Raw genomic sequence first — 21991 nt, forward strand, 5'->3', positions numbered from 1 at the left:
CTGAGCCAAAATCAAAAGTTGGACACTCAACCAACTGAGCCCTCAGAATAGGCTCCCCTGGCCTATTCTGTTTAAAGGGAGCGCATAAAGTTAAACTTCCATTTTTTTATTCTGCTGCATGTTTCCAGTACACTCTCCAGTGTAATGTAACTGAACCATGAGACTAAAATAATGATACATATTTTTTTCTGTTTGCAGAGTGTTCGACCTACACCACAAAATGACGCTATAACGGTACACTTTAAACCAATTACGTTAAAAGCTTCAGAAAGTAAATATACCAAGGTTGCAAGTATTAGTTTTGATGGTAAGTATTCGGCTTTCACTCTCTAATGGGGTGATCTTATTTTGGTAAACTAGACGATATCTGTACTGACATCTTCATATAGAAACCATGACCATTTTACAGTCAGATTTTGTATTACTGCTTAGGTTGGTTTATCTTATAAACCATCACAAATTCTTATTTGATTGCTTCATGAAAGAAAATGCAGCTTCATAAAGAGAAATTAGTATTAGCAAATACATTAGGATTGGAATTAAATTTTTGTAATCTGGGCTTTCACATATATACCTAGTGAATATATAGTATTTAAGGTATTTACCTTAATTATGAAGTCATTATTTTTTGTAATTGAGTGATAATGTATTTGAGTTTCAGAAGCATGTTTGAGAATAGAAATAAAGTATTCCCTGTAACAGTTTCCTATATTGGCTTTTTAAACAGGGAAGACAGCTCTGCCTACCTAAAATAATAGCCTTTATGATAGCATTGTCAAATTAGATTACTATGATTTCAAACATATATATTGTATATTTTGATATTTGAAATGTTAACCCAGACTTTAACATATCTTAATAGCATGTTTTTATCCAGCTTTATCCCCTATACTAGAACATTTATTGAATTTGCTGTCACAAAAATTTTTAAATAGTGATTTGATAGCTGCTTAACTATGTGTGTAATTACATTTAATAAGAACTGAAATCCAAATGGGGCTTTTCTCATAAGGGCCCTTGTAGGGTGAGGAGCCCTGAAGCTTATACTTTGGCTTTATGATGGAGCCACCTCTGCTCGTAGCCCACATTTCACATCTGCACTCCTCATCACAAGAGAGCATTTGATCACTGTGATCTACCGAGTATAGCAGAATACTGGAAGACTCTGCACAGTGTTTGTGAGGGCATCTGTGCTTACTCCTTGCACTTGAGGGCTCTGGGGAGGATCGGGAGCAGTGCACAATCTGGGTGCCAAGCTTTAGTGTTCATCCCATGAGCTCAGAGAAAACTCCCAGAGAAATCAAGATTAAGGGGCACCTAGCTGGTTCATTCAGTGGGGCATGCAACTCTTGATCTCAGGGTCATGAGTTTGAGCCCCATACTGGACATAGCACTTACTTAAAATAAATAAATAAAATGTTCAAAAAAGTTTTTTTTAGGAAATCACAACTAAATATGTGGCATACTTTCATAACCCAGCTATCAAGAAATAGTACTGCAGAAGGTTTTGATGCCACAGTTATTTCCAGATCTTTGATAAATTATCTTCTCTGTTGCTGGGATACCACAGTCATGTCCACCAGTATTAGCATCAGCAAGTACATTGTCTTCTCTTACTAAGAAGAGCGGCCAGTAGTAATTCCTGACCCTAAGAACGTTTAGGATCCATCCTTCTGATAAATCCAAGCAGTGGGGGTGTGTTCACCAGTAACAGTTGTCCTATGTAGTTCTCCCACACTGTTCTTCTCCAGCTCCTGAGTTGACAACCCAGTGCAGTATTTCCCTTCTTGATATAAATGAATGTCAATAATGTTGGTTCTCCTGAGATCATAGATGCTAAAATAGTATTTCTTAAATTATGTAAAATTTAATATAAAGGAAAAGCATCTTTTAAAAGTAAATGATACGTTTCTTGGGGCGCCTAGGTGGCGCAGTCAGTTAAGCATCCTACTTCAGCCAGGTCACGATCTCGCGGTCTGGGAGTTCGAGCCCCGCGTAGAGCTTTGGGCTGATGGCTCAGAGCCTGGAGCCTGTTTCCAATTCTGTGTCTCCCTCTCTCTCTGCCCCTTCCCCGTTCATGCTCTGTCTCTCTCTGTCCCAAAAATAAAAAATAAACGTTGAAAAAAAAAATTAAAAAAAAAAAAAAAAGTAAATGATACGTTTCTTAAAAGTGGTTTTTAGGGGCGCCTGGGTGGCTCAGTCAGTTAAGAGTCCAACTTTGGCTCAGGTCATGATCTCGCGGTTTGTGAATTCGAGCCCTGTGTTGGGCTCTGTGCTGACAGCTCGGAGCCTGGATCCTGCTTCGAATTCTGTGTCTCCCTCTCTCTCTGCGCCTCCCCTGCTCATACTCTGTCTCTCTCTGTCTCTCAAAAATAAATGTTAAAAAAAAAAAGTGGTTTCTATTACCATGGGAATGGTGTCACCTTCTCCCTCCCCTTCCATCCTCCCATCCATAGTAGGAATATTGTACAGCCTCCTAAAATAATAAACCTAGTAATAGCCATATAACAAGCAGAAAGAAATGAGGTTTAATGGGAGGCATTTTTTTAAGTTTATTTTTTTATTTTGAGAGAGAGAATGTGTGCACACGTGGAAAAGAGAGAGAATCCCAAGCAGGCTCTGCACTGTCATGTGGAGCAGACAGAGCCTGAGGTGGGGCTCAGTCCTCTGAACCGCGAGATCATGACCTGAGCCAAAATCAAGAGTTGGACACTTAACTGACTGAGTTACCCAGGCACCCCTTCTTATTTGGGGGGGAAAGGGGGGAAGAGGGGGAGTTTTTAAAATCTGAAATCACTGTCTGTACATAGCCACATACTAGATGTCATACCCTTTTTGTTGTTGTGTTGTTGTTGTTTGTGCTAAAGTTGGATTACACACATTTGCAGAACTAACTGGAAGTGTTTCTGAAGTACCTTAAGTAGGATAAAGATAAACAGCTTCTTTATTTGCTTTGAAAAGAACATCTAATGGGTACCCAGATTGGATCCAACTGAATCTATTTCTGTAATTCCAGATGGATTTATTCACAACTGCTACAAAATGTAAAGATTTTACTTCATCTGTAAGGGCAATATGATGGCAGGGAGAGTCTTATACTATGAATTCGGGTAGGCTAATACACAACACCGGATGCTTCTTGCACCATGCTACTTTCTTGGTGTTTATAACAAGACTCTGGCCATACAAGGAATGTTATTTCTTAACACAGCTGTAAACCAGGGGTTCTCCATGGGGGCCAGTTTTGCCTCCTAGGCCAGGGGACATTTGTCAGTGTCCACAGACATTTTTGTTGTCATATCTGGGGGCTGCTACTGCTATCTAACAGGCAGAGGCCTGGATGCCACCAAGCATCCTACAAAGCACAGCACAGCCCCTGCACCCCAGAAAGAACTAACCTGGCCTACAACGTTACTAGTGCCCAGGTTGAGAAGCCCTGGTGTGAGGAAAGTCATGGCTTATGGCTCTAGGGAAATAGCTCAAATACAGTGTTTTCCCTCCTGAATTGTGTTCACTTGTTAATTCCTTATCTGTTTAATCCCATTACTGGAAATTAAAATATTTTTCTTCTTTTGGATAAAAAGTGTGATAATTTGATGTAAAATGTAAAAGTCTCCTCTTTGCCAATCTGAAACTTCAGCTTTGTTTTTAAGATTTTGTCAGCTTACATCAAGTCACTCTCATCCTGCTCTGTATATAACCTCTGATAGCAAAAGGTGACAGAGATTATTTTTTATGCTTCCTTTTAGCATCAAAGGCAAAAAAACCGTCTCAGTTTTCTGGGAAAATAACTGTTAAGGCAAAGGAAAAGAGTTATTCTAAACTTGAAATACCATATCAAGCAGAAGTTTTAGATGGGTGAGTTTCTCTTTAAAGTAAGCTTTCTAAGTTTTCACTAATCAGTAAATTTTGTTTTCCTACTCATTGACCCTAGCAAAAGTAGTATCCAAATTCACATAAACTCCATGGAATTGTTGAAAAGAACAACTTCCACTGTAAAGGAGAAAAATCTCCTGTTTAACTTTTTTAGAAGAAAAAGGTAAATAGGATGATATAATGTGGGCTTAAATAAAGTCTTAATGATTCAGTAATACAATAGAAAAGTGAATCTATGTTTTTTAAATAATATTCAAATCATTGAAGCTGTTTCCTTTCTGTAATTCCTTCTGTAACATACAGTCAGTTGTGGCTTGTTATTAAGTTATATTGTCACTTGAAACAAAATCATTTATACTCCTTAATAAACTTATAAACAGTCTTCTAGAATTACAGGTTTTTATAAATGGGCAGTAAAATATGTAGTTCATTTTCTGATTATACTTGAAATAATAATAGTTCAATATCCCTCTTGGTAGGGACTCATTTTAACAAAGCTGGTTGCAATTAAATGATGAACATGATTTTTCTTAAGTAGCTTAAAACTTTTTCTGTTAATACATCCTTGATTTTACTTGACTGCATATAATTTAATAGAGAATAATTCTTTATATTACATGTCAATATTTTGTAAGCTAAGTTTTGTTTTAAATCATGTGCAATCTCTAAAATATTTATAGTTATACTTCTCCAGTTATGTCCTTAATGCTAAATGTAAAGTTATTAAAACAGAAAAACTTAGATTTTAAATTAACACATGGAGGTAAAAATGATTTGTTTATGTTTTTTCAAATAGTTATTTGGGATTTGATCACGCTGCAACATTATTTCACATCCGAGACAGTCCTGCTGATCCTGTGGAAAGGCCAATTTACCTTACGAACACTTTCAGCTTTGCAATCCTCATTCATGATGTATTGCTACCAGAAGAAGCCAAAACAATGTTTAAAGTATGTCTGGGAACACCCATACTTTTAATTTTACTAACCTATCAACTAGATGATGCTGACACATTGTTTTTTTTCTCTCCCCTCACTTCCTAGGTTCACAATTTCAGCAAACCAGTCTTAATTCTTCCAAATGAATCAGGATACATTTTTACTCTGTTTTTTATGCCATCCACATCATCCATGCACATAGATAACAATATTTTACTTATTACCAATGCTTCTAAATTTCATTTACCTGTGCGGGTATATACAGGATTTTTAGATGTAAGTATGTTACCTACCTTTAAAATTTTAACTCTACCCATCTTTTGTGTGTTCAGCTATTATTATGCAATCATTTTGTACAGGTACATACTTAAATTTTGCCATTTTCTGAGCTCTACAAGTTGGTGTCATCCCTCCTCAGTCAGTACTTTTCAGATAACTGGTTTTCATCCTTCCCAGTGGCCATCTCTTATCATGTCACGGTTGAATCCTTCCCTTACAGCTTGTACTTAGATCTTTCCCACATTGTGCTTTCTCTTGGTTTTGCTTTTAAACTGTTACAATCATCGGGAAAGTAAAAACAAACTAAGTAGGAGAAAATAATAAGCAGAAAAAAAACAATACTACAGGGAGGGTGAAGAGGAAAGTATTTAAGGAAGAGATGACTCAAACTAGGAAATACAAGGTGAAGAAGAGAGTCAAATAATAAAGATGAAAGTAAGGTGGTAAAGACACACAGTTGGGAATAGTAGGAAAGAGTAAAGGTCTTTCTAATACAGAAAATAAGCCAGAGGAAAAAAATCCAAACTAAGCTGTCCTTAGGATAATCAATGAAAGAACTTTAGATAAGAAATAAAACTGATAAGAAAGATATAAAAGCTAAAAAGAAAATTAGAACATGTAAAGATGTAGTTCTCCAAAAAGCCAACATCAATAAGAATTTCAGAGCTGGGGGGACTTGCAGAATTATCCCACTTCTTCATTTGTTTTGCTTGAATAATTATATATCATGGGCTCTCATGAATGCATAATGTTTCCTGAGACCAAGGATTTTTTGCCTCATCCTCTAGGGCTCCACTTAACCTTCCCTAGTACTTTATCTTCCTATTTCTTTTATGTGCCTTTAGAGAAGCAATATTATTCCATAGAGACTATGAATGTTTTCATTTCTGATTACTCAAAATACTTCATTGTACAGAATGCTTAATTATATTTTATATATGTGTATATTTGTGTTTATTGACATAAAATATAGAAACCTTAGGATATCTTTATATAGCTACTTTCTCTTGATAACATTCTTTTATGTAAATGTGATTGTATATTTAATCTAGTTCTTTCATATCTTTTCAGTACTTTGTATTACCCCCTAAAATAGAGGAACGTTTCATAGATTTTGGCATATTGAGTGCTACAGAAGCAAGTAACATTTTATTTGCAATTATAAACAGCAATCCAATTGAGGTAAAAAAAATGTATATATGTTTTTATTCTAAATCACATTTAAGGATTTTATGCTAGTGCTGCAATAATCACTTTCATATCTTTCTCTTTTTTAAGTTGGCCATAAAAAGTTGGCACATCATAGGAGATGGTTTATCGATAGAACTTGTAGCTTCTGAAAAAGGCAATAGAACTACAATAATTTCAAGCCTTCCAGAATTAGAAAAATCCTCTTTATCAGACCAGTCATCAGTAAGTAAATTTTCTTATTGTTGCCTTAAACTTAGATGTATGTCTAAACCCCAAGTAAAAAACTATTCCTACAACACATATTTCAGTTAATATTTTTGTGAGATTCATAGTAACATTTGTTATTTGATATTAAAAGGTTCTTGTGGGTAATCTACTTCAACCCCTCCTTTTATATTGAGGGCACTTGAAGCCCAAAGGAGTAAGTTCTGCCTTGTCATAAAAAGTTCTATAGCAAAACTTTAATCTCTTTGTAACACAAGTGTCATTATAAGAGAAATTCCCATAGGTACTAAACTAACCCTGTGTTCATTGAATTTACTTGGCCAAAAAGATGGCCCTGCACACTGGCAGAAAGTGTTTTCGATTATACAGAATATTTGTGGCCAGTTTTCTGTACTGATGAGAAGAGAGTATCAGTGAGGCAAACACTGTTTGATTCCTTTCTAGATCTGCCCTTGTACTTCTACTCTGTTGTATAAATAGGTACATTTGGTCATAAAGGAGCATGAAACAGGGATAACAGATATATTAGTCAAAGCCCTTTCCACTACTGAAAGTGGAACTTGGAGTTTATACCTACTCAGAACAGAACTAGTAGAGTCACCTTGTGTGAGGAGGAGCTTAACATATTATCCATTAAGCTAAGGATAGAACTTTTTGTGGCAGTTTTAACAAAAGAAAGATAAAATGTCCTTACGCACAGAGATGGTTGACAAATATGCTTCCATGGAATGCCATAGGCTATAAAAATTGATTTAAACAGTTTATACTAGAAGGATCCCCAAAAATCGTTATTTTGGAGAGCAGTTTGGCAATATATACCACTCCTGGGAATTTTTCCTGTGGAAATAATTTGAAGAAGTAAAAGCTTGAGAGAATGGAGATGTTTATAGTAACATTACTAATAATTCAAATACTTGGGAACAGTCCAGTACATAAAGTAAATCATGATTTTATGATTGAATATGAAGTAAATAAAAATTTGATGATTGTGTGTAGAAGCTTGGAAGAGGTTTTATGAAAAGGGGGAAAACAGTACTGACATATATTCTAATTGCAACTATGTAGCATTCAAGCTACATAATCAGATATTTGTGAATAGTGGTAATTTATGGGTGTGTATATTTCAGTAACTTATAGTGTATTAAATTTGATTCAAAAATAAAGCCTCCTTTTAAAACAAAGATATATCCATGAGAAGTAATATTTGTCACTGCAAATGAGATTTTATTTTTAATAGAAATAGAATGCTGAAAACAGATAATAATTAGGCCAGCCATTAATGTATTCCTTTCAACAGTAAAGAGTCAAATCATGTGTATATCTGCTCCCACGTGGTTGAGTTTTCTGTTTCCTAGTAAGACATTATAAACCCAATAATTCTAGAAATCTGGATCATTTCCTAACAATAAATAGCATATGTTAACACATACTATTTAAATTTGAGAAGTCCATTTAACAACAGAAAGCCTGTTTGACAATTTAGGGTTTTAGAATTAGCTTTTATATGAAACTCTAAATTTAAAAACAAGGGACAAAAAGATGAGATCATTGTTATGAACTCTTAAAATAGGAAGTTGTAGTGAGTTGCCAACTTCAAAATAGCAACTCCACAAAATGATTTTTTTAAGCTTATAGTGCCTAAACTTTCAACTGTTTTCCCAAAACCCAAAGCTATGAACTAAATTAGCATCTTGTTCCTTATGAAATACACATTGCCAACAAGTCCATGACTTTCAGACCTGTGTTCTGATTTGGGCAGCAGGAGTCATGATGAAAGTGTTAGAATTGCACAAAACCAACACAGAAAATGCTTCTAAAAAAGGAGAAAGCGAGTCTGTTTGGTGTGTCGACATTTGTTATTTTAAGGTAAATGTGAATTCTAGATAAATATAACTACTAATAATTGAAGTACAGCTTCACAAACTGTACACAATTGAAGAGAGTGTGGAAAGAATGACACTGGACCACTATCACACACCACTCACAAAAACTGACTCAAACCAGATGAAAGACTTAAATTTAAGACCTGAACCCATAAAGCCCTAGAAGAAAACATAAGGGTAAGTCCCTTGACATCAGTCTTGGTGATGATTTTTTTGGATCTGACTGCAAAAGCAAAGGCAACGAAAGCAAAAATAAACTGTTGGGACTACATCCAACTAAAAAGCCTCTGCGTAGCAAAGGAAGCCATCAATAAAAGGAAGACAGTGTACTGAATGGGAGAAGATATTTGCAAAACATGTTTCCAATAAGGAGTTAATATCCACAGTATGTAAAACAACTCATACCACTCAACAGCAAAAAAATGAGCAGTCTGATTTTTAAATGGGCAGAGGATTTAAATTGTCATTTCTCCAAAGAAGATATCCAGATGGCCAACAGACACATGAAAAAGATGTTCAACATCAGCCATCATCGGGGAAATGCAAATCAAAACCACAATGAGATGCCACCTCACACCTGCCAGAATGGCTGTCAGAAAACAAGAAATTACTAGTGTTGTCAAGGATGTGGAGAAAAGGGAACCTTCATCTACTGGTAGATACAGCCACTGTAGAAAATTGTGTGGAACTTCCTCAAACAATTAAAGATAGAACTACCATATGATCCAGTAACTCTACTTCTGGATATTTATCTGAAGAAGACGAAAACACTAATTTAGAAAGATATATGCACCTGCATGTTTATTGAGCATTATTTACAGTAGCCAAGATATGAAAACAACCTAAGTGACCATCAGTGGTTGAATAAAGAAGATGTGGTTGATACGCAAACACACACACACACACACACACACACACACACACACACAGGAATATTAGTCATAAAAAAGAATGGAATCTTGCCATTTGCAGCAACATGGATGGACCTTGAGGGCATTATGTTAAATGGAAGAAGTTGGACAGAGAAAGAGAAATACTATATGAGTTCACTTAGATGTAAAATGTAAAAGAATAAAACAAACCAAGCTCATAGGTAGAACAGATTGGTGATTGCTGCAGGTGGGGGGTAGGGGTGGCAAACTAGGTGAAGGGGGTAAAAATCTACAAACTTCCAGTTAAAAATCATGGGGATATAATGTATAGCATGCTAACTATAATTAGTAATACTGTATTGTGTATGTGGAAGTTGTTAAGAGAGTAATCTTAAAAGTTCTCATCTCAAGAAAAATAAATTTTTAATTATGTGTGGTGATGGATGGTGACTGGATTTATTGTGATCATTTCATAATGTATACAAGTATTGAATCATTATGTTGTATACCTGAAACTGATACAATGTTATATGTTAACTATACTTCAGTTAAAAAGAGGTAAATGCCAGAAACATCAGCAAATAGCTTGAGAAAACAGATAAAATTTCCATACTTCTTTGAAATTTTTATTAACTCTTCTTTCTTTCCATTATATTTGACACTTTCGTATGACGCAATCTCAGTTGTTTTGAAGGCATGATTATTAATGTGACAGTTAAATTCAGAACTTGAAACAGAACCAACTTTGTACTTGTGCCCTAAAATAGCTGAAGGATTGGTGGAAAGCTGTGTCCCTTTGCTCCAGCTCTCACCCTCTTTGTCTGTGCGGGTATAGGTGTGATGTGTGAGGACCATACCCCTTTCCATCTTGGTAGATGGGAATCAGATTGTTCCTCAGGAAGCCAGTTTTCTTGGTGGCCCATGGAATAAGTATCAAAGGATGGACATTATTTTGAGATATTTGTACAAGATGGTGTGGCAATTCACTGTCATACATTAGACATACATAAGAATTCAGAAATCACTTCATCACAATAGCTCTCTTTACCATTTTAATAGGAAACTTGAGCTAGCAAGGCTAATGAATGATGTCATTTCTACTACATACAGGTAATATTAGCTTCAGGCTATTTTGCAGTGTTCAGAGTCAAACTTACTGCAAAAAAACTGGAAGGGATTCATGATGGAGCCATACAGATCACCACAGACTATGAGGTAAGACTATGGGGATTCATGTCAATGAGGTATTTCTGATTTAGTCCTTTTTTTGTTTTCAATAGAAACAACTAAGTTTACTGATAAAGTTACACTTTATCTGTTTCATAACCTTAAAAACTGAGCTTTTGAGAATAGTTTACAAAACAATGGTGTTCATTAGCTCATAGTTTTCTGATAAAACCCAAACCTCTTAACTGAAAACAACTTGAGGAAAATGGCTTTGGCACACTTACAATTGCTCTGTTAGAAACCTGCTTAGGTTATAGCACTGCAAAGACCCTGACTGAAATTCCTGAATTAGATCACTGATTCTTCTGCAATCATTAATATCATCCTGTGTGATATTTCCAAAAAGGAAGATACAGTCGAGAACTCACATCTTAATTTGAGTTCTTACGATTATATTTACATGAGTCATTCTAAGTCAAGGGCAAAGTGAAGATCATTGAGTGAAAGACTCCTTGTGGTGTCTAACATGTTGCATTTAGTGGGATTTTGAATGGATATATTTCTGCCACACCTAAGTATTTTAATTTAATATTTAGCAGTTCTTTGTGAATTTGAACACTACTAGATTCAACAAGTTGCTGCCCTTATTCTCCAACCTTTTTTCATCATATACCACCCCCACATGAATGAAAGTGAATTCAGAATAAACATAATTAGTGATATAATAATAATATGTAAAAATAATAATTAGAATTAAAGTAATAATAAATGATTTGTTGGGAGTATGGCAAATTACCTCCAAAAGTAAAGAATTCCTGTTAATCACTCATAATACAAATAAGTGCATTTCATAGCTATGACAAGTTTTTGTTAGTATGGATAAAAATGAAAACTAGGAAAAAATATCTTAGACAAGTATCTTTGTAAGTTATAAATAGAGTATGAGTTGATATTCTAAATCTATAATGTTCAACTCATTTTTTAATTAAGTTGATGTTAATTTATTACTATATACAAAAAATAGAGAACTATGTAACTCTAGAAAATGCTGTTTTTCATACATTGTTTTAGGAGTACAATTTGACTTTCCTTGTTAAATTAATAATCTGCAGAATAACCTATTATGAAAATCTGCTCTTCATTCCTTTCCCATTGTTTGGTCTTATTTACCATGTTTTCTTTGAATCACTGAGCAGTACATGGAAATTTACTATATTTCAGAGCATTTGATGGAGTACATTGGTCAAGTTAAACAGTATATGTAGGTAATTTTAATATTACTTTTGAGTTGGTTATTGCTAATATAAGTCCCAAGTTGAGTTTTTTTACATCCTCAAAACTTATGCAGTAATGATCAAGATTAATCTCAGACTTAAACACTTATTTCCTTATGGTCTACTTCACTCCACAGATTCTAACAATTCCTGTGAAGGCTGTAATCGCAGTGGGTTCACTGACTTGCTTCCCAAAACATATGGTTCTTCCACCTTCCTTTCCAGTAAGAGATTTAATTTATAGATTTTTTTTGTAATTTTTTTCTTTGCCTTTACCTCTGTGTCCCTATAACCTAACAGTAAAGTCAGTTATTCTTTATTAATCGCTTATTTTAAGGTAAGACATTGAGCCAGCTTCCACAGGAGACACAAAGAGAACTAGTTCCTTCTCTCAAAAAGTTTTCGATCAAGAATGGGAAATGGGTCCATGGTGCATAAATGTAAAGCAGGATGTAGAGAGTGCCCTAAAAAGTATAAAAATGAAGTGCTGTGAGGGAAATACATATGTAATTGATAAAGGTACATGTAAACTGGCTTAGAATTTCTTTTAGCAGGGAAAATAGGGGAGGTAAAAACTTGAATTCAGGACCCTGGAGTCAACCTGAGTATAGACACAGAGGCAGTAAAGTCTGAGATGGCTTTACAAAGTAGTGAGTTGCCCAGTTTGATAAGAATGGTGGGAAATTTGGGGCGCCTGGGTGGCTCAGCTGGTTAAGCATCCAACTTCGGCTCAGGTCGTGATCTCGCGATCCATGGGTTCAAGCCCCACGTCAGGCTCTGTGCTGACTGCTCAGAGCCTGGAACCTGTTTCAGATTCTGTGTCTCCCTCTCTCTCTGACCCTCCCCCGTTCATGCTCTGTCTCTCTCTGTCTCAAAAATAAGTAAACATTAAAAAAAAAAAAAAAAAAGAATGGAGGGAGATTTAAGAAGATGGAATGACATGTTGGAGTGATAGCATGAAAAAAAACATTAACACATTTAAGTCCATGAAAATTTAAAGTTTTTAAGCAGAGGCTTGACATCATCAGAGCTGAGTTTAAAGTTGTTTTTTGTTTTTTTGTTTTTTTTTTTTCTGGCAGAAGTAAATATAAGGTGAATTAGGAAGTGACAATAGAGTGCCTGAGGCCAACCTAGGCACTCATACAGAATCTGTATGAGAAGTGTCAAGAAGAGGTTTGAGCTTAGGGCATTGGCAGAGCAATAAAGCCCTTTCATACCTCTAAGCCTTGGCTGTTTGTCTTGAATGCCGTTCCTCTTCCCCTACCTTCAAAGAACTACACTGTCTTCCAAGATTCAATTCCATTGTCATCTCTTCCCTGACCATTTCTTGACTCCACTAGACATTACTAGGTGTTACATGTGTGATCTTAAAATGATTTTAAATAACCTCTCTTGCAACAGGCCTCACATGTGCTTTAAATATTGCCTTATGTGTTGGTCTCCCCAGTAAGACTCTGAGTTCATCAAGGAAAGGAATGAAGGATCTTTTATCCCCAAAGCAGGCAGTTAGTAGATAATGGGTGGCTGAAGGAGCAAAATAATGGAGACAAGAACTTAGGCAAGAGACATTTCACATTTGAATTGTGCTTGAATATCCTGAGAAGGTCCTACTAATTGAGGCAGGTATGGGTAGGATAGATAGAGTCAAAAATATGACTTAGAGTTTGAACCTAGAGAACAAAGAGAAAAGAAGTAGGGAAATCAAGAGACAGCCACTGCTTTTTGCAGAAAGATGATATGGTCAGTTCAGGGTACATGGGGACAAATGTAGAAGTGTCCCCTACCCTGTGGAAGGAGACATGATGGGTTAAGAGAAATAGTGCAGTGTAAAATCTTAAATAAACCTAAATTCAGAGTTGAGCAACTTAAAAATATAAATTTTGAGTTAATAGGTCCCACACATTTAAGTTGGGTCTTAATGAAATTTTTGTCTTGTGATTCCACTTTGCACTGACTGTACAGAACTCTTGACTTCATTATTTATCCAAAAAGACCTTGTTCCATTCTTCAGTTGCCTTTTCAATCAGTGATATTAAACACAGAATAAACCCTAGAAGGGAATAATTCAGTAGATGACACAGTGAAAGGCCCATGGATGGAGTAAATGAGAAAGCATCTGTATAAAAACAAGGTGTTGGTTTTGAACTACTTTGGGTCAAACTTCTAGATATCTTCAGGTGGCTTACAGGACCAAATATTTGCTTGGAATCACAAATTAACTTGATGTTACTGCACTAGTCAGGCTGCTATAACAAATTACCATATTGTGGTGACTTAAACAACAAACATTTACTTCTCACAGTTTTGGGTGCTGGGAGATCTGGTGTTTGGGGAGGGCATTCTTCCTGGTTTTGCAAATGGCTGTCTTCACTGTAACCTCAATTAGCCACAGAGCCGAGAGGAAGGGCAAGCTCTTTTGTCTCTCCACTAATCCCATTCATTAGGACTCCACCCTTATGACCCAATCACCTCTCCGCAACACACCTCTAATACTACTAGAACATTGAAGGTTAGAATTTCAACATATGAATGAGGGGAGAGGAGTTCACATTCAGCCCATAACAGTCATCAGGTTCTATAAAATCTCTTATCTAGTGGAGTATATTCGTGCCAACTAATGAAAACAGTACCTCCAGATAAACATTTGAAGTAACTCATAGTTTAATACTTAATATTTGAATACCATTGTAAAATAAACTTTTGTATCTGTTACCTCTTTTGACCCCACCCCCACCCCCACCCCCCTGAAAGACAAGACATGGACTTGAGTGAAGTGGTTATTACAGGTGCATGAAGACCAGGTAACTGCCAGGAACACACAGCTGGTTAGAGGCCAAGCTGGGGCTGTGAAAGGCCTTGTACTTCCTGCTCCTGTGTTCTCCCCATCATAGCAGCACACCTGGCCTCTCATAGCTTTCTGCTGTTTCCCTCTGGCCAGGCTGCAAATGATGAGTGTTACTTAGAACCTCACCTTCATTCAGCTCTTTTCTCTGTACACTCTCTTAACCTCTGTGTCTTCTAGTACCAAATATTAGCCCAGTGGGTATGATCATTTTCGAGACTTCTTCAAATGACTAGGAATCAAATTATAAGGTAAAATTCTGTACTCAAACAAAAGAAAGATTTTAACATAATTCTTATTGAGGATTATATAAATCATTCAATTTTTTACTTAAAATCTGATCCCCCTATCATAAGGAGAAGCATACAGTTGATAAGAGCAGTCACTGGTTATCTAGTCATTTAATCTGCCTGCTATTTTAATAAGATACTTGATAACCTGTATTTTTAAAAGGTATCTCATTTCTCTTTGGTACAAATGACATTTTCTTTTAAAAAGAAAATATTTTTCCTAAGGAAATCTGATTTTTGTTTTTGTCTTGTTTGGCTTTTGATTTTAGAATTAAATTCTTTCATCCTGAATTTGGATACTTTGGGGGCAGCCTGGCCTTGGTAAACAAACCTTGCTTCACAAACTGACAGTGACCATTTCCTTTATTCAGAGCTGTCTCTGTTGGCATCCTCGTTTTTTTAACATCAAGTGTGAACATTTTTTTTTACTTTCTTATTTTAATTCATTTTCATAAGAGTGCAGAGATTTGTCCTGCTAGTTTTTCTATAACAGGCCGTGAAAAAAACAAATTGTGTGTGTGTGTGTGTGTGTGTGTGTGTGTATGCGCGCACACACACACACACACACACAGAAATAGCAATATAGATATATTTGAGAGGGCTCTGATTAACAAATTAGAGATTATTAAGTGATAAAAATTCTAAGTATCCTTTGGGCTTCAGTTTCTGAAAAATATGTCTGTCACCTCTAAATTGTGTATTCTTAAGAAAATGCAACCACATACAAATGAGTTTGTTTGTTTTCTTCCTTCAGGGGAAAATAGTTCATCAGAGCTTAAATATTATGAACTCCTTCTCACAGAAGGTGAAGATACAACAAATACGATCTTTGTCAGAAGATGTGCGATTTTACTACAAACGGTTACGAGGCAATAAGGAAGACTTAGAGCCAGGAAAAAAGTCAAAGGTTTGAAAACGTTGTGTTTGAGGATTCCCATGTGTTAGTATTGTGTTATTGTGACCTTCTGTGGATTTGGGATTCACAATTCTCCTGTGCCTCTTTGTAGATTGCAAACATTTATTTTGATCCTGGACTGCAGTGTGGGGATCATTGCTATGTTGGCTTGCCTTTTCTATCCAAATGTAAGTTATCTTGCTATTCTCTCTCATGCCCTTCATTCTGCCCAAAATATTTTTTGATGAAAGGCCGCCACTCTATCCTTTGGTACCCTGGAAATCATTTGAAGGAAAATTGACAAGTGGATATAGATGTAGGGCTAAACGTGTCATAATACATGTTTCCTTATTTTAGCCGAACCCAAAGTACAGCCTGGTATAGCCATGCAGGAAGACACCTGGGATGCTGACTGGGATTTGCATCAAAGCCTGTTCAAAGGATGGATGGGAATAAAGGAAAATTCAGGTCATAGGTGAGTGGTTTTGCTTGAAGTATTTTAGCTATCTTTACCAGTTCGAAATGTACCTGTTGATGTTACTTTCTAGATGTTATTCTTGTATTAGGTTATTTTACTTCTCTATGGCTAAGAAAATAACACCTTATCTTCAGAAAATTATTAGTGAGGCATCTTGAATTGCCATTTTAATTGCATATTGCTTAGAAATATACACACTACCATTTTTGTTCGTTTCTCCAGTGCTCTAGATAGTTCCTTAAAATCAAAGAACTATTTGAAGTTGTCTTTTTTTTTTTTTTTTTTTTTTCAACGTTTATTTATTTTTGGGACAGAGAGAGACAGAGCACGAATGGGGGAGGGGCAGAGAGAGAGGGAGACACAGAACCGGAAACAGGCTCCAGGCTCTGGGCCATCAGCCCAGAGCCCGACACGGGGCTCGAACTCACAGACCGCGAGATCGTGACCTGGCTGAAGTCGGACGCTTAACCGACTGCGCCACCCAGGCGCCCCTGAAGTTGTCTTTATATAGGATGAATACAGTGTTCACCTTAGATACAGCCATTTGCATAAGAAAGAAAGTTTTTACCTACCACTGACCTCTGTTAGAGGCAGAGAAAACATGTCCTGGGTTTAATCCCACAATGGAGACCAAGTGTCTGTTTGCTCATTGCGAAAAGAACTACCTCCTCCCTTTCAAATGCTGAACTGTTAGGGGGCACACAGAGCCCAGTTCACATAGGCTCAACGATATATCTTTGGCAGGCAGAAAATGTGCTAATGACAAATCACTACCACACCTGGATTCAAAAGTAGATGCACACTTACTCAGGAATGTAGAAGTACAATCTTTCTTATGCTTCAGCAGAGAATTTGACTAGAATAATGATACTATGGCAGCTGATAAAAACTGGTCTTCTTGGGGCGCCTGCGTAGCTCAGTTGTTTAAACTTCCAACTTTGTTTGGCTCAGGTCATGATCTCAGAGTTCGTGGGTTCGAGCCCCGCATTGGGCTCTGTGCTGACTGCTTAGAGCCTAGAGCCTGCTTCAGAGTCTGTGACCCTCTCTCTGCCCCTCCCCAACTTGTGTGTGTGTGCATGTATGCGTGCTCTCTCTCTCTCAAAAATAAATAAACTTAAAATGTTAAAAAAAAAAAAACTGCTATTCTCCACTTGCCTAATTTGAATCTATTTGTCACTATCAGGATATTCTCATTTATAGGTGCTAAATTTTTCAAACCATTAGCAATTGAATTTAAGGCGTTCTGTTTATCTGAACTATCTGCTGTGGAAGGATTTCTTAAGGCAGACGAGAGTTAAATTTGTACTTTAAAATGGTTAAAATAAGTACAGAAAGACTTCTGATGTACTCACTCAAGAGAACACTCAATAAAATAGTTCTTCGTCCCCAACATTTCCATTACAGACATTACAATGTATAGACAGTCTCCAAATTTTAATATTATGAATACATAACTTGGAGTGCTATCGAGCAACGTCTTCCCCTCCTACCCACCAAAAGCCCTACCTTCCTCCACCTGTGCCCAACACTCCACTGCTAAAGAGCTGGGCTTTGCATCTACCCCGTACCATCACGTCCCAGGTGCACAGTGAGTGTGGCATTCTCCCCGCTCCTACCGTGTCACTGTGTATGTTACAGAGAATTTCTGTTTCTAGTCTTGTAAAGCCTATATTCTTACCAATATAGAGTATTGGTATTCACTGGTATTGTGGGTTAAAGTAGGCTTCAGTGTTTGGGCCCAGGGACCTTAGCCCCATGTGTAATATTGTTTCCTTAGGAAATGTGTTCTTGGTCTCTAAACAGCTGGTTCTTGAACAGTCATAAGTAGGGAAATACTCAGATGACGTCCTGAATATTGCTGATAACTTTACATATATCTGTATAAAGGCCCCATATGTATTACCACTTCAACTAACATCTTCATTGCATGTCAGGATTTTCCTTCATTTTTTAATCCCAAAGAGGGAAAGCCATATGCCAAGCAATGCACTGCCATCCCATAGGTTGTCCTGATGAATATTCATCAGCAGCCTGCTGTTGGTGTCTAGATCTTTCCACTAGGCATGCAGGATCCTTTAGGATCCCCTTAACACCATATGTTATCTGTGTATACCTGCCTTGTCCTTTACATATCTGGTACAAAAAACAACACAGGTGATCAGTGATAGAGACTTTGGCAGCTCTTTGTGCCAAAACAGAGACATCTTCATACGTGTCTATTAAAAGTGTAGTAAAATATCAGAGCAAATAAAACTGTGTTTAAGAATATAATAATACGGGGCGCCTGGGTGGCGCAGTCGGTTAAGCGTCCGACTTCAGCCAGGTCACGATCTCGCGGTCTGTGAGTTCGAGCCCCGCGTCAGGCTCTGGGCTGATGGCTCAGAGCCTGGAGCCTGTTTCCGATTCTGTGTCTCCCTCTCTCTCTGCCCCTCGCCCGTTCATGCTCTGTCTCTCTCTGTCCCAAAAATAAATAAACATTGAAAAAAAAAAAGAATATAATAATAGATCGTATTCAGAAAATTCAAATATTTTATTTTGATATAGTGACTTACAAGGGTGCCTGGGTGGCTTAGTCGGTTAAGCGTCTGACTACAGCTCAGGTCATGATCTCACTGTGAATTCAAGCCCCGCGTCAGGCTCTGTGCTGACAGCTCAGAGCCTGGAACCTGCTTTGAATTCTGTGTCTCCCTCTCTCTCTGCCTCTCGCTCTGCCACTCCCTAACTCACTCTCTGTCTCTCTCTTTCAAAAATAAATAAACATTTGAAAAAAATTTTTTAATGATATAGTGACTTACAAATTATTTTTTTCTAGATTGAGCGCTTTATTTGAAGTAAATACAGACCTTCAAAAAAATATACTGTCAAAAATCACTGCTGAGCTCTCTTGGCCTTCTATAATTAGCTCCCCCCGGCACTTGAAATTTCCACTTACTAATACAAACTGCTCCTCAGTAAGTATTCAGAATGACCTTGGTTTTGGGAAATATATAATAGGGTTATAAAGTATCTACCCTTAACTTTTAACTGTGGAAACCTCTCATTTACTGTTTTGTTACTTTGTTTAAGGAAGAAGAGATTACTTTAGAAAATCCTGCAGATGTTCCTGTCTATATACAATTTATTCCTCTAGCTTTATATTCCAATCCTTCAGTCTTTGTAGATAAGTTAATATCAAGGTAAGCATTGCTTTAAATAATCAAAATGTTCCATATTAGCATTGATTATTATTTTATACATTTAAAACTTTATTGCAGCTTATACAGTAATAGAATTGGCTTAGAGAAATTCTAGATCTGTAAAATTGAGAGGAAGTACTGGGGAGAGATATAGCTATATCTAAGTATTTAAGTATCTAGAAAAGTTTTCAGCTTAAGAAAAAGTAATGTTGAACTCCTTTCTAAAAAATTATAAAGAGAAAGCAAGTGGAACCTTTCAAATGTTTTAGTTTTTAAAAAAATGAGCAAAATATTAACAATAAATTGTGGCGTTTAATTTTTGGAAAGCCATTAATGTAATACTGACCTCAAAATCAGCCAGAAGGTAATTTGCAAATAAAATACAAACTTAATAATTACTCTTTACCCCCTAATTAATTATGATGCTGTTTATGAAGAAATATATGTACATTTTTTATTTTAGGTTTAACTTGAGTAAGGTTGCAAAGATAGATTTAAGAACACTAGAATTCCAAGTCTTCAGAAACACTGTAAGTATGTAAACTTCATACTAATTCCAAAGAAATAACTATGATATGATCAGAGCAAATTTGGAAGAAAACTACTGACTACCCTGAAATTTGACTGAAGGGCAGGTTACTAAAGAAGTCAAAGCAGTCCAGTAATCATTTTAGAGGCAAAAAACCGGGAGGAATGGATGGGATTTAGAACATGAGGCACACAGGATAGAAGGTTCCTGTTTGCAGGCATTATAAGCTCATGAAGTTTTATAATAATGACAACCAGAAACCCTGAGGATATATAAATGCGGTATAAACTAACATAATTTATTTTTATTAAGCCTCAAAATAATCAGCTCAGTCATTTAAAATTTTATTTTGGTTACTTCCTAATAAAATTGTAAGCTCAATGAATGCCAAACCCATGGTTGTTGAACAGATTAAACAAATTCACTTGGGAAGCCCTTCAGTTGGTTCCTTGATATGTAGGAAGACCATGGTGAGTGTTGACTGGATAAGACAATCTGTGGCTCGGTAGGCCAGGAAAGAAAAGCAGTGGAAAGTGTTTTTAGTATTTGGGGGCTATGTTGAAGAACCTTTCCCAGTTTTTCATGAGCATCTAGTATGTGTGAGCATGTGCCAGAGACATTCACACTTATAATTTCACATAGTCATTATAGTAGCCAAGCTGAGCAATTACTAGTAACCCAGGAGGTATTTCCCTTGATCACTTGGCAGGAAAAAGAAGTCTCAGGAAAAGAAAGCAACTTAACCCAAGTTCATACCCGTGATAACTGGCAGGGCCAAATTCAAGTCTAGTTCTCTCAGATCCCAGAGCCCTTGCCCATACTCATGCCACATGGTCATTGCTGATTAGGAATCACTAATTAGCCTGTTAAACCAGATAGTTTATAGTTCTTGAAATATGTGTGTGCTTTCCCATAGTTTTGTGTTTTATTCTCTAAAGCATATGTTAGCTAAACCTTTGTAGAATAGTTTTTATATAGTCTTTAAGTCAATTTTGTATAGGAAAGTAATTCTCAATATGTCTTTCTTCTGCCAAATAATAGAACACTAGACTGAAATTTAGGCAATCATATATTCTAGTCTCATGCCCTTCTCTTGGAATCTTTTTGTAATCTGTTTTTTCCATACGTAGAGTGACAACCTAATAATAAGCTCAAGGTTATCTAGATTCCAAATAATTAGAAATCTCAGTAACCAGAAATTCCTTTCATTCTGCTTTGATAAGGATGGAAATACACATAAGAAGTAAATGAGCTAATTTTTACCTTTTTTTCTTATTGAATACAAGTTCTTTTGTGTTATTTGCAAGATATAAAACACTGAAGTGTAGGCACTGTGAGAAGTAGGAAGACGAATGAGAATACTCTAGACTTCAGAAATTTATTATAAATGTGAAGTTCTAGGTCTTAGGGTGAACTTACGATAAATTCTATCACAGTTCTCTATAGTGCTGATAAAACTGTGGTTCTCAAAGTATTGGGTCTCCTTTATAGTCTTAAAAATTATTCAGGACTCCAAAGAGATTTTTTTGTTTATGTGGGTTATATCTATCCATATTTAGCATAATAAAAATTAAAACTGAGAGATTTTTTATACAAAAGTGCATATAGCACTTTTGGTTACTTCCTAATAAAATTGTAAGCTCAATGAATGCCAAACCCATGGTTGTTGAACAGATTAAACAAATTCACTTGGGAAGCCCTTCAGTTGGTTCCTTGATATGTAGGAAGACCATGGTGAGTGTTGACTGGATAAGAAGTATCCAGTCAAAGGGCCAAAGATTGGGGTGCCTGGGTAGCTCAGGCAGTTGAACATCCGACTCTTGATTTCTGCTCAGGTTATGATCCCAGGGTCATGGGATCAAGCCCTGCATCCAGCTCTGTGCTGAGCATGAAGCCTGCTTCAGATTCTCAGTCTCTCTCCCTCTGCCCCTACCCCCACCTTGTATGTGTATGCGCTCGCTCTCTCTCTCTCTCTCTCTCTCTCTCTCTCAAATTAAAAAAAGGAGTATCTTAATTGCCTTTTTAATTAATTCTAACTCCATGCATCAGTCATTCAGAAAATATTGGTTCATCTAG

The 21991-nt window shown here is 36.5% G+C and overlaps 1 protein-coding gene across 2 annotated transcripts in view; it reads left to right on the forward strand.

Moving 5' to 3' along the window:
• TMEM131 (transmembrane protein 131) overlaps nt 1-21991 on the forward strand; it is a 245234-nt gene that overhangs the window by 181117 nt on the left and 42126 nt on the right. The window contains exons 12-25 of one of the 2 annotated variants that reach the window (XM_030310450.1): nt 199-307; nt 3750-3858; nt 4673-4826; nt 4920-5090; nt 6165-6275; nt 6372-6506; nt 10375-10479; nt 11843-11929; nt 15592-15744; nt 15845-15920; nt 16090-16207; nt 19023-19161; nt 19277-19386; nt 19850-19916. In XM_030310450.1, coding sequence (XP_030166310.1) covers nt 199-307; nt 3750-3858; nt 4673-4826; nt 4920-5090; nt 6165-6275; nt 6372-6506; nt 10375-10479; nt 11843-11929; nt 15592-15744; nt 15845-15920; nt 16090-16207; nt 19023-19161; nt 19277-19386; nt 19850-19916 — 1644 coding nt within the window. The remainder of the gene's footprint in view (nt 1-198; nt 308-3749; nt 3859-4672; nt 4827-4919; nt 5091-6164; nt 6276-6371; nt 6507-10374; nt 10480-11842; nt 11930-15591; nt 15745-15844; nt 15921-16089; nt 16208-19022; nt 19162-19276; nt 19387-19849; nt 19917-21991) is intronic. The other variant, XM_030310451.1, reaches the window with a different exon arrangement.

This window comes from Lynx canadensis, chromosome A3 (genome assembly GCF_007474595.2).
Source record: "Lynx canadensis isolate LIC74 chromosome A3, mLynCan4.pri.v2, whole genome shotgun sequence".
Lineage (NCBI taxonomy): Eukaryota > Metazoa > Chordata > Mammalia > Carnivora > Felidae > Lynx > Lynx canadensis.